We start from the raw sequence: 12,611 nt of genomic DNA, 5'->3' as shown, positions 1-12,611 counted from the left end.
CGAGCTCGTTACGATCCAGGGGTTCGAAGGCTGGGCCCCCCCAAGGTTTCGACAGCCGCCCAGGGCAACAGAGTCAGGGACAACCATGGGCGAGCCCACGAAGGGCCGAGGCCCGAGCAAACAATCGCTCGGGGTGTCCTAAGTCATGTCCGAGACCGGCAGGGAGGTCTCCGAATGGGATCCCACCGTAGGGAGGCACCGAGCCACCGGGGCCCAGCGAACGGCCTTGGCACCCACTAGAGAAACCCTCCGGTACTCTTGGAGTGCGTCTCTGGACCGCTAGCCGTCCCCTAGTGAATGAGGCACAGGCCTCCACTCGGACTTACCCGATAACAGCTCACTGGAAGTGCCACCGCTCGTGCCCACCGAGGGTAGCCAGGCACATTCCACCCCTCATTCCGAGCGAAAAGGAAGCATGAGCGCCGCACAGAAAATCAGGGGCACCCCTGACCGCCCTCTTGCTTCGTGCAGAGGCTCGGGGGCTCTCCCTGCGACCTTGCCGAAACCCCGCGACCCGAACTCGCAGTTGTGGGCTCGGCAAATACGATAAAAACTCCTCACTCAAAACACGAAAAAACCCCTGGTGGAGTGACTCCACTCCTCTAGGGCCTTGGGGGCTACACCCGGCGGGTGCGCTCGCGCGCACCCACCGAAACCTCAAGAAGCAAAACACAATCCCTACGGGAGCGGCTGCAAGCCAAGTCTCGACAAACCCTCAGGGAGAGTGCATGCACTCCCCCTAAAGCTCGGGGGCTACTGTCGGGTACCATAGAACGGAGTACCCCAAGCGTACACCAAAAGAGTCATTTGAATCCCATCAACAACGAAGCAGAAGGTGAGTCATGAGTTCATCACCGGCCCCGTCCGAGCCCACCGGCTCCCCACCTCGCCTGAGGTCTCGCACAGGAAGTCTCGACGCCCTGACGCAATCTCCGCCTCGCGCGAGGCCTCTCGCGAGAGGCCTCAGCAAGGAGCCCAATTTCCGTCTCGCCCGAGGCCCCGTGCGTACAGCCTCGGATGAGACTGCTATCCTTCGTATCGCTCGAGGCTGGCTTGACAATGTCCCACCGCTCTCGCCTCGACCGGTCTTCTCGACAGCATGTCACGTCCCATTAATGCGTCAACCACTCCCGCAATCTCAGCCGGACGATGGCTCGACACCGCGGAGAGGCCGACAGGACAAGAAGTCGCATCAGCGCCATACCGACTGAGACAGGGCATGGCGGGGATTACCGACCACTGTATTCTGGCGCTGTACCCACGATCAGCGCCCGCACTACACTGTGCCCCGTAACTCCCGCCCCGAAGACAACGCCGCATGGGAAATCTGGCCCAGGTCATCATCGCCTTCAAACCAGTGTACCAGATCGACCGCCCCCTCCGGGCCTCGGCACACTACGCCAGGGTCTCGGCTATCTCGGGATTCACGTCTGCCGAGACCCCCCACCGCGGTTAGGCCTCGGCACCAACCGAGCCTTGGCCTCACACGGCGGTCAATCCACAGCGACCCGCAAGCAGATCGCCGCGCCCGCTCCGAGGCAGCCCTGGAGCTCCCATAACGCACAGGATCAGATGTGACCAGCACGTCGCCCCAGCGCTCCAAGGACGGACCACTCTGACAACCACACCGCCACAGGAACAGGCTACAGGGCTCGGACTCGCCGCCCCTGTTCTCACGACGCCGTATAGTTAGCACATGTACTACCCTGTCCTCCCTTCAACTATAAAAGGAAAGGACTTGGTCCATTTCTAGGGGGGAAGGGGCACTCGCAAAGAACAACACCCGGTAACACGCACACTCCCCTGCCGCCTGAGAGCAACGTCTCAAGTAGCCCGCATCACTCCACGCCGAGACCTGGGACTAGCTCCCTCTCTCACCTAGCTTGTAACCCCCTACTACAAGCACTTCGGTGCAAGGAATACAAGATCAATCTCTCAGACTGGACGTAGGGCACCAATTGCCTGAACCAGTATAAAGCCTTGTGTCTCTTTGCATCACCATCCGGGATTGGGAACACGCAGTACAACCCGATCCAAAACACTGACATAAGTACTATACTACGACTGTACATGTTGGTGCACTGCATTGAGAGAGAAAAAAATATATATAGTTGCCTTGTTGAATATATATCTACGAGATTTATTTCTGATATGGCTGTCCATCCACAGCTACAAAACATAGATATCGTGTCATATTCTTGTAACACATTTGTTAATGTGTTACCATGAAGTTTCATAGTAACACAAACTATGTGTTACAAAAGAGGATTGTAACACAAAACACTTGTTTAATAAAAAACGTGTTACTGACAACAATTTTAGTAACACAAAATTAATGTTACAAGTGAAGTGTTACAAAAGTGGTACTATATTGTGACACATAAATGGAACATGTGAAAAGTGTGACAAATATATATCCTGTAGTAACACAAAATAATGATACAACTAAAGATCCACAACTTCAGGCCCATTACTTGTGCAAATATATAGGTCCATTACTTCAAAAAATATATGTGGAGTGTACAAATATACATGGTCAAGACTACAAGAGTGTAGGAGACGGTATCCGTAACCATGATTTGGCAGTATGTTGACAGTCTGTATGCGAACAGAGTATGTGTACTGCATGAGTGCGTGCTGGAGACGAGCTTCTACCAAGCACATCTCACTCCCAATTGCCACTGCTAGCTAACATCATGTGGCTCTGCGTAAGGATCCTGGATCCCTGCATACATTAGTTACACGGTCACTGCATAATGACACTTGAAAATACATACTAAGTGAGAGAAAAATTATAGCTACAAATACAAGAGATGATAATAAACATACTTATGCCAGAATTGGAGTACAAGCAACAACTAATTAATAATCTGGAAAGCAACTTTCGGCATAGTGAAAGAATGTGATTTACTATTACCTAAGTGCATGAGCGATCATCAATGGAGCTGTGCTGTCCTCAGTCTTCCTCTGAATATCCATCCGAACTTGTATCTGAATCTTCGATGCAGTTGATGTCGCGTTTTCCAATATGGCTGATCTTCTTCCATTTAGAGCTACCTGGTGATAAGGAGGATTCGTGTAGCTTCTTGTTGCAATACAACTCGAGATGCCTTGGGTGTACAGCTCGCAGGTATTCCTGAAGCGTGTCCATGGTGGCGTCCTCCAGTCGAAGGCTGTCGAGTGCTGGGACACCTTCTAGAACCTCCAGCTTTGGGCAGCGAGTGATCCTAATCTTCTGCAACATGTGTCAGCTTTGGGCCGCTGATCTTCTTTAGCTCAGGGCAGTCAAACACGTCAAGTTTCACAACTGAAGGGATGTTCTCCACATGTGTCAGGTTGGTGAGCTCGTAAAGGTATAGTTCTCTAAGAGTATGCCTCTTGGTGCTGGCGAGGCCTGGTGGAAGACCGCTCAACTTGCAGTTTTCGATTTGGAGTCTCTCCAGACAAGGCATGGCTATGGCAGTTTCCACATCCATATGCTCCTCACAGTCGTTCCATTCCCACTCTTCCCACTCACGTAGCCCAATCAATTGCAGATTTCTCAGTTTTGGAAACGGTGCAGATGTACTAGCATCGGAACCTCTAGCTGCCACGGCACGCTTGGAATTGGGGGCCAATACGCTTGATGGCTGGCGCATCTTCGATGGTCAGCAATTCCAAACTTGGGAGGCAGCACAGACCATCAGGGAGCTGGGTGCAGCAAGGCAGGTTCTCCAGCGTCAAATACATTAGGCTCTTAAAGTCCGCCGACGCTGGAGCACACGTCCAGTTCGGTAGCTGGCGACCAACGTATCCCCCTCTCAGAGTAAGATTCTCTAGACAGGTTGGAGGGCAGAGCTTTTCCAAGACTTCCTCGGTCACACTCTATTGTTGCTGCTGCTCTGCCTCACCACCGCCTGTCCCTATAGTATGTCCACTTGCACTATAGTTCAACACTAGATACCCAAGGTGGCGCTTGCTGCTAATCAAGGCCTTTTCAGCCATCCGGCTGTCCTGCACCTTCTCTAGGCCATATAGTGTAAGCTTTCTAAGCTGAGAAAGAGGTGCCAGCTCTTGCAAACTGCACCAGCTACTACCACTAGCATCCATGTCCATTTGTACTTGGAACCCATAAAGTAACCTTAGATTTGTTAACCCACCAAAACTCTTGGGCACTGCACCGATATTTGAACTACTGGTGTCAAGAGATCTAAGATGCACAAGTTTAATGATTTTGCTAGGAAGATGGCCCAATTTCTTACAGCCAAGTAGATTAATGTAAAGTAGAAACTTCATCTTAAGTGCTCTAGCTTTGATCTAGGTGAAGGTATCTTAAGTGCTTCAGCTTTGATAGAAAGGAAACCAAGGTATCCGAGTTAGCAGACCGTATGTACAGTACCCGCAGGCTAGATAAACTACTCAGCGAATCACCAGGAAGATGAAAGTTTGCTCTAGAATTTATAATTAATGTCCTAAGTGACTCTCTCATTTGCAAAATTCCCCAATCTAGTACTGATACGGTCTGTTCTATGGAGAGGCGACGGACATGCATACCAGTAGCAGCCTGTTCTCTACCAACCACCACCACTAGTGATTCTTCTCTTGCCATGTATTCAGCAAAGGTGCGGACCACATCGTGCATGGTGCACCAGTATCCAGTGAGAGAATATCCTTCCATAGGTTCTATAAGATTCCTCTTTATTAACTCTCGGTAGTACCAGTATCCAATGATTTCTTTACCTTTAGGAAATAGTGAGCAGTACAGAAAGCATTGCTTTATCTGGGGAGACAAGTCCTCGTAGCTCAAGTATAGTCGGTTGTAGAGTTCTGGAGGCAGTCCGGTCAGTGACCAAGCTGGCTTGTTCAAAACAGATTTCCACTCATGCTCACTTGGGTATCTTGTGCTCAAGAGACCTCCAATCACTTTAATTGCAAGTGGTAAGCCATCACAATTTTCAAGAATTTCCATCCCAATAGTTTTCAGTTGATCACTTTTGACTCCCTGCCAAACATGTAATTTGAAGCATCTTAATTATTTCTAACAACGATGAGGTTGCTTATATTACATTTCCTTGCAAATAATACGATTTCAGCATGCTTCTTTTGTAAAACAATGAAGGTTATGTACATATTAAGTACTTTAGATGCAAATGTAGATAATTTAGATGTAAATTTTAGTGCTACTTAGATTATTGTTTATAATAGTATATAGGTGTCGTCTAGTCCAGACCAACATTTAGGCTTACTTAGGTTATTTTTTATAACCACAGGGGTCTGTAGTTCATATACAGATTTAAGGTGCTACTCTAGACTATTTTGTATAACGAAAATGTGGTTATGCTTTTACAAAACATACTAGCTAGATCCAGTGAATATTTTTATAGAGGCTACCAAATTCTCGACCTTATATTTCTGCTTCTTTGAAAGAAGTTCTAGGATTTAGCTCTTTTTCAACATTATTGTGGGACACATAAGGAAGTTTCTAACTACTAGTAATCCCTACTTCCAACAAAGAGGGCGGTTTTATTCTAAGTGAAACAATTTTAGCTTTCACTAAATTATAGTTAAAATTACCATCCACTACTGTAAAATGATTTTAGGAGACATGATCTTTGATTAACAGAGGAGGACACACCTAGCGACCACCTCCATAAATGGTCATGGGGCCTCCAGAAAAATGCTCGCCTCCGAAAACCATTTAGGGAGACGGACATCCTAAGACAACAACCTCCGAAAAGCATCGATTAACTAAGGCGGTCGACTTAGGATGACTGCCTCCACAAATAAATTTTTAGATGTGGGTGTCTTAAGTTGCCCACCTCTATAAATAGTTGCATGCAAAAATAATTCATAACTTGTACATATGAACTCGTATAAAGATAAACTTTATATATGAAAATTGTTGCCTTGAATGTGATCTACAACTTAATAGTAGTTTAAAAGTTTTTGATTTGAAAATATTTAGGGTCCTAAAATATTATTGTAAGTTTATAGATTCCGAAATTTTATATTTAAAATTTTCAAACAATCTTGGATGTTGACATGGTCTATACAAATGTTGTAAGTCTCAATACAATCTACAACTTTGTAGTTATAAGTCTTTTATTTGTAGTCATTTAGGGTCCCAAATATGTGTTCTAAATTTATAGATTTTGAAATTCAAAATTTAGAATTCCCAAGTCTTTTATTTGAAGTCATTTCGAATGTTTACATAGTTAATACCAACATTGAGGGGGCTAACCTGATCTACATGTTTTCCATTGATAATTTTTTTATTTAAAATTTTTAGTGTCTCAAATATTTGTTTTAATTTCACATATTTTGAGATTCAAAATTTTGATTTTTTTTAAACAATCTCACATGGAGACATATCCTATACCAAAGTTGAACTGCTTGACAAGATTTAAACTTTATAATTAAAAATTTTCCATTTGAGTTCAATTAGTATTCAAAATATTCAATATAAGATTATGAAATGTTGATATAAAAAGATAGCATCTTATATATAGTCACAAATAAGTGTGTGGTGGAGTAGTAGAGAGGTGCTAGTGCTGAACTGATTCTCCAAATCCTATCTCCGTAAATGGTATTAACAGATGCGAGCATCCATTAATCGATTTATGAAGGCGCTCGTTTGCCCGTCATCGAAAATGGTTGATTAAGAATGATGATAGGCCGGAGGCAGATGTCATGCCTGCCTCCGTAAATGCAAAATGACCGCCTCTAAATATCATTACAGTAATAGTGAACATTTATAAACTGAAATAGGTTTGCTCTAAATATACTTATTTATTCTTTCTAAACAAAATCTAATGATACTAAATTGATGTCATAATTGAAGTTAATATTTTCTGTTGATATTAAATATGATCACATTTTCAGTAGCTAGACTTCATAAAGAGCTAGCCATGCACTAAATTTTTGGATGGAGGGAGTAATTGCTAACTTGAGCCTAGAGTTTTGTTATTACCCGTGTATTTTATTATTCTTCTTTTTCTTTCATGTTTTACTGGTCTCCTTTTTCTACTCTAGTAAGCTGGTGTTCCTTGCACTAATGTTTAGATTTAACGGAACTATGATCCATACACTTTCTATAAATCAAGTATATATCCTAGTTGTATAAAGTATGGATAGATGACTAACCTGGTCAGGCTGCAGCTGTTTCTTGAGCAAAGACCAAGCATCATCATTCTCTAGAGGTCTGACACAGTGTTGGTGCAGGGGGGCTTGCATCTGTTGGGGTAGGTGTGCAGATCTTGTAGTGACAAGGACCCGGCTTCCAGGTAGTTTCTTGCTGGCATTCCTGACTGGGACACTAAGCACATGGTTCCAAGCCTCATGACTCCACACATCATCCATCACAAGCAGAAACCTGCCTGTGGATATGGTGTTGATGAGGGTCTCAGTCAGCGTGTTCTTGTCTTGCTTCCCACCATGGTTTCCGCCAGCATTTTCGATTGCTGCCCTCAGTAGCTCAACAACATCGAATTGCTGGGTGATGCTTAGCCATATCTTTGATTTGAAGTGCTCTTGGATGGTTGCATCATTGAAGATCTTTTGGGCAAGGGTTGTCTTACCCATGCCGCCTGCACCAATGATAGACACGACCTTGATGAGGTTGTGATTATCTTCTGCGGTTAGCACCTGGATGAGCTCCCTTGTATCCCTCTCTATCTGTTCTCCAACTATGGCTGACTCGTCGACCTGTGAACTTGTCCTATAGCTAGAGAACTCAGCAGCAGTTAGCTTCCTTGGCTCCGGGTTGGGACCGAGGTTCATGTTGAACCTATACTTGTCCGCTTCCTTGTGGATTTCGTCCAACCGCTGGTTGAGCTCCATAATGCGGCTGCCTATCTCATGGGTGAACACGGGATTCTGTAGGAAGAAGAGGAGTCGCTGGAAGAAATCTTGTATCTTCTCTGCATTCCCGCACGTGATGAGTGTGGCGATGGGGTTCCATAGGCACATCAGAAGTGGCTGGCAACAAGCTACAAGATTCTGCTCCCTGCTGCTGCCACCTTCTTCCAGTTCCCTGCGCTCATGGGCCTCGAGCTGACAAAGCTCCAAGATGTTGGTGGCATCGTACATAGCATCCTTCAGCTTACTAACCCATCTTTGCACATTCTGGTCAGTGATCCGTCTCCTATCAGCATCCGAGACAAAGGCTCTAAGGTCCTCCATCCTGGCATCCAGCTTGGTGATCTCACCAGAGATGCCCAGCAACATGGAAACCTCTTCTTGTGCCATGTCTGTTAACAGCTTCTTGACGTAGGGTGCCAAGGCATCCAAGACGGCTGCCATGGCTACAGCGCAAGTCCTACATGAGCAAGTAAATCATCAGACATGCATTAGATGGATCTGGGATATCTGCCGGGCGCCGGCCCTTGGTACTGAAGGTAAGTAATCAAACCAAGGCTTTATGTTAAGCAGAACAAGGGGCTAGGTACAAATCGTGCGTCCCATAGAGGGAAGAGGAAGGCAAATTAACACCACCACCGAAAAAAAAAATACTGCTAAATTGTGTAGGCAGGAACTACACTGTGGAGCCATCGGCCAAGCAAAGCAAGCTAAATATAATTTGGAGAACAAATCAAGATGGATAGAGCTCATCATCATCATCACTATAGATAAATAGAGGGATCGGAGCAGATGGAACGAAGCTGTGTACACACACCTTGCTTCTCAGTAGATCCGCCTTACAGGTAGTAGTCTCCTCTCCTCTGCTACAAAGAAATAAAAGGATCGGATCGGATTGATGGGCGGCCCTTGGTTAAGCAGAAGCAGCAGCTCTAACTAACAATTTTGTGGTGAATGATGCATGAGCCGAGGAGGTCGGGGGTTGTTTGTATAGTGATGGTAGCGCTACGCTAGCTGCTAGCAATTATAATGGGTCTTCGTTTGGTCTGGGGGCAGGGCCAGCATCGTGTGTGTGAACTGCTGGCGGAGGCAGAGGAAAGGACGACTGCCCCCATGTCAGGGTTTGGTTGATGGATTGAAGCCGTCCGGCCGGTCTCCAACATTATTGCTGGTCGTCCATAGTCATTGACTCCCCGAGCATTGCAACTACTCCTTGGTAGTACTCTCCTTGGCAGACCCATATAGCTGCAGCTACGTTACTCCTAGTGTCCTTGCACAATGTAAATTCATGATGGCCGTCTCAGCACCAACACATTAGTTACGTGCAACTGTCAGCACGTACTACATACTAGCATGTTTTGGATGGACTCCTTTGGACACATGGAGCAAGCATCCAGGAGAAAATATGTATGAGCAACCGTACAAATGTATTCACAGAGATCTTAAAAAAAATTACCATGCGTACAGGAATGCCACCAAGTGAAAATATAATGGGCAGCACAGCCAACACTATGTCAAAACAGGACAAAGGACACACCATAATCAGTGACATAGAATTGAAACGCGTCACTAATATAAGATCAGCAACGCAGGTAAGCAAAACACGTTACTAATTAGGTGTCGTCCATGACCAAGAAACAAAATGCGTTACAAATATCAGTGAGCCATTTCAACTAGCTAGATGCATCACTGATATCAAGGATGGGTACCAAAGACTCGTTTCCACCAAAATGAATCGACTTTGGACCCAAAAAATATCAAATCCAGTGAAATGGAGAGTTAAGTCCGGACTGTCAATCTCTATTTGCTCTATTTACATAGGCACGTGTTTATTCAGATTTATTTGTAGTGGACAGAACACAGCATCAGAGATGCAATATAAGTGACGTGTTTCTTTCTTCTCTGATGACTATTTAAACGCGTCACTAATCTACGAATCTGGGACAGGTTTATATATTGAGGCTGTGCAATAGAAAGCCGTTGAAAGCAAGCACAAAACCAATATATATAGTCCTCCAGCATCCAAGTTATGATGGATATAAGATTAATATTAATATAATAAAATCTGATTAAAGTACACGTGCATGTTGTGGCATCATATAGATCAAGTACACATGCATGCATAACAAATAAATATATATGTTATGTTTTCAACAAACATGTAAAAATAATTCCTTAGTGAATCATATATGTAATTTATAAAATTCCTTAGTGCTAACCAATTATCTAAAATTATTAATGACCACTATATATAATTTATATAAGTTATTACGTACTTTATATATATTTATTTATATGTTTTATCTAATACATTTGACAACATATAATTTTTTTATAAGAATATTCAAACAACGTCGGAAGTTGGGAGGTTAGTGCAAACCATAAGTGGCTATATCTTCCAGCCCTGTGAGATTCATTTGTAGCAAATAGTCAATATGAGGCTTAAATATTTGTATCTTCTTGAGGTTAGCACTGCTATTCATCCTAGATCTCCCTTCTGCCGCTATCACTTACCTTAAATAACATGGTGTAGATTTTAAATGAGTATTTATGCAGTCATGGTACTTAAGAGGGTAAATTAGGACCGCTGGTTAAAAAAGTGTGAAGATGGTGTTAATAAAATATAGAATGTTGGGGGGATGCCCTCGACGCGTCACCCCATCTCAGCTTCAGACACGACGGGAACCTGCTCCACCCTCTCCCTTGCATCCGAGAAAACTCCAGGGAACCCTCGAACCCTCGCCTGGACCTTCGACCACTGGTATAGCCTCAGGGGGGAGGCAAAAGCTCCCGAATACTTTTGATAGGACAATCACATTTATCCTTGCCAGTGCCCCAGGCGAGGGGTGCCTCGCCTTTTTACCTTTGTAGGTTCAGGGAAGACTCGCAGAATCGACAGGCATGAAGAACCCTCACAACCTTCCTGGGAGCGCCATCTTTGACTAACGGGGGAAGGTGCTCTCCTCAAGCAGAACTTGACGGTGTTAGTTGGGTGGTTGGAATCGTGGAGTTAAAACGCCTGTTGTACCCCCATGTAGGGCCTGTTTGGAATGCAGGAATTTCACAGGAATCACATAGGAATTTCACAGGAATCAGTTCAATTTCACAGGAAAAACGCAGGAATGGGGAAAAAATCCCGCATTCCAAACAGGCCCGTACTGGTAAAAGAACCCTGGCCCTACCGAGTATAAATGTAATTCCACCTTTCCCCGGGTATAACCTGTAAAATCCCGGCGGGCACAACAGTAACAGATGATGAATTAATGGCAGTTTACTCCTATATCTATTGTTCTCCTTCATCAAACCTTCGCTCCCGTCCATTTCTTACATTCGGCCTGTTTCAACTTTTCCTGTGGGACACCCTCGGCCTGCACCTAGCTACGTAGCAGCAAAGGTCTGGAGGCAGAGCGAAGCCCCCACATAGAACAAGAGCACTGAACTTGACGATTAAAAAGTATGTATCAATCGACAAGCCTAAGACCTGTATTAATGGCATCATAAGAATAGGGCTACAACAAGTGACACAATAGTTTAAGCTAATGGTTTCCCTAAATTCATATTCAGCCTGTTTGCTTGTTCGTTTCAGCCGAGGCTTATTAGACATGGTATAATGTTTTTCTCTCATAATAAAATCAGCCGTACAAACCAGCACAAGCGGCTTATAGACCAGTCGAACAGGCTGATTGATGATACAAAGAGGTGCCATGCGAATGGGCAAAAAAGTGTAGATATGGATGAAAACACATATAGATTAGTAAGTTATAAGTTTATCACAACTAGTAGATAAGACTATAGAGTATATATTGTTTTTGGAATGTCAACAGGGAGATTACTCCTCACCTAAATATATATTATATAGCCCAAAATGGCTAATTATATGTTTTACAAACGTTTAGGATGGAACAACAACAACACCAAAATGCCCTAGCACTAGAGTGACAGAACCACAAATACACAAGCGAATGCAAGGACTACCATGTGCAAGGCACAAGAGCTCTTTGACAATGGCCCCACGGAGGTGAATGATGCCAAAACGTAATCATCGTCAGCCAAACAGAAGCTTGACAAGGCTTTTGCCCGAGCCTTGCGCCGACGGGGACCTACATTGATCAGGCCGATCCATAAGAAGCAGCTACTAGAGGTTCTTCAGTGACGCCTTAAAGAAGGAAATCTCATCGCTAGCCTAGACTTGATCGGGGCTGAGCTTTCGCCCAGAATCTTTGCCAGTGCTCCCGTTGACCCGCCTGTGACGGAGTGAGGCGCATATTGGCAAGCGTCCACGCTTGGACGAAGGGGGTAGGTGCAGGCCGCCGCCACCCCGCGCGGAGGCATTCCCGGACAAGCCCGCGACGGTGGGAGGCACGCACTGGCAACGCTAGGTGGACAGGGGGGTCGCCAGCCGCTGCCACGCCATATATAGAGCCATTTCAGGACTCGCCCACGATGGAAGGAGGAGCGCGCCAGCAAGCGTCCACGCCTGGACGGAGAGAGGGGAGCAACTGTCGGCTGCTACCACACCTCTTGGAGCTGAATCTGGACTCACCCGCGATGATGGGAGGCATGCACCGGCAAGCGTTCGCACCTAGACCGATGGGGGTGCCGGTCACCGCCACACCGCGTGGAGCCGTTCTCGGACTCGCTCGTGATGGTGGGAGGCATGCACCAGCAACTGTCCACGCCTAGACCAACAGGGAGGGTGCCGGTCGATGCCACACCCTACGGAGCCATTCCCAGACTCGCCCCTCATGGTGGCAAGTGGCTATCGTCCTCACCTA

General features: G+C 45.6%; 1 protein-coding gene across 2 annotated transcripts; it reads right to left on the bottom strand.

The window, feature by feature from the left end:
- Positions 1–2,361: 2,361 nt before the first annotated feature.
- LOC136485714 (putative disease resistance protein RGA3) lies at positions 2,362–8,900 on the bottom strand. 2 transcript variants are annotated; one of them, XR_010766528.1, is made up of 4 exons: positions 8,654–8,900; positions 7,123–8,296; positions 2,918–4,981; positions 2,362–2,725 (listed from the first exon to the last, which is right to left on the bottom strand). XR_010766528.1 is itself a non-coding variant. In XM_066482557.1 (3 exons), the coding sequence occupies exons 2-3, from the start codon at positions 8,278–8,280 to the stop codon at positions 2,666–2,668; spliced, it is 1,218 nt and encodes a 405-aa protein (XP_066338654.1). In that variant the 5' UTR covers positions 8,281–8,296; positions 8,654–8,900; the 3' UTR covers positions 2,362–2,665. The 2 variants fall into 2 exon arrangements, 1 of the variants encoding a protein (XP_066338654.1); XM_066482557.1 differs by lacking the exon at positions 2,918–4,981.
- Between the last annotated feature and the right edge of the window lie 3,711 nt (positions 8,901–12,611).

The sequence above is a fragment of the Miscanthus floridulus genome, chromosome 10, assembly GCF_019320115.1.
Source record: "Miscanthus floridulus cultivar M001 chromosome 10, ASM1932011v1, whole genome shotgun sequence".
Taxonomy (NCBI): domain Eukaryota; kingdom Viridiplantae; phylum Streptophyta; class Magnoliopsida; order Poales; family Poaceae; genus Miscanthus; species Miscanthus floridulus.
This window is presented reverse-complemented; position numbering and strand designations above follow the sequence as displayed.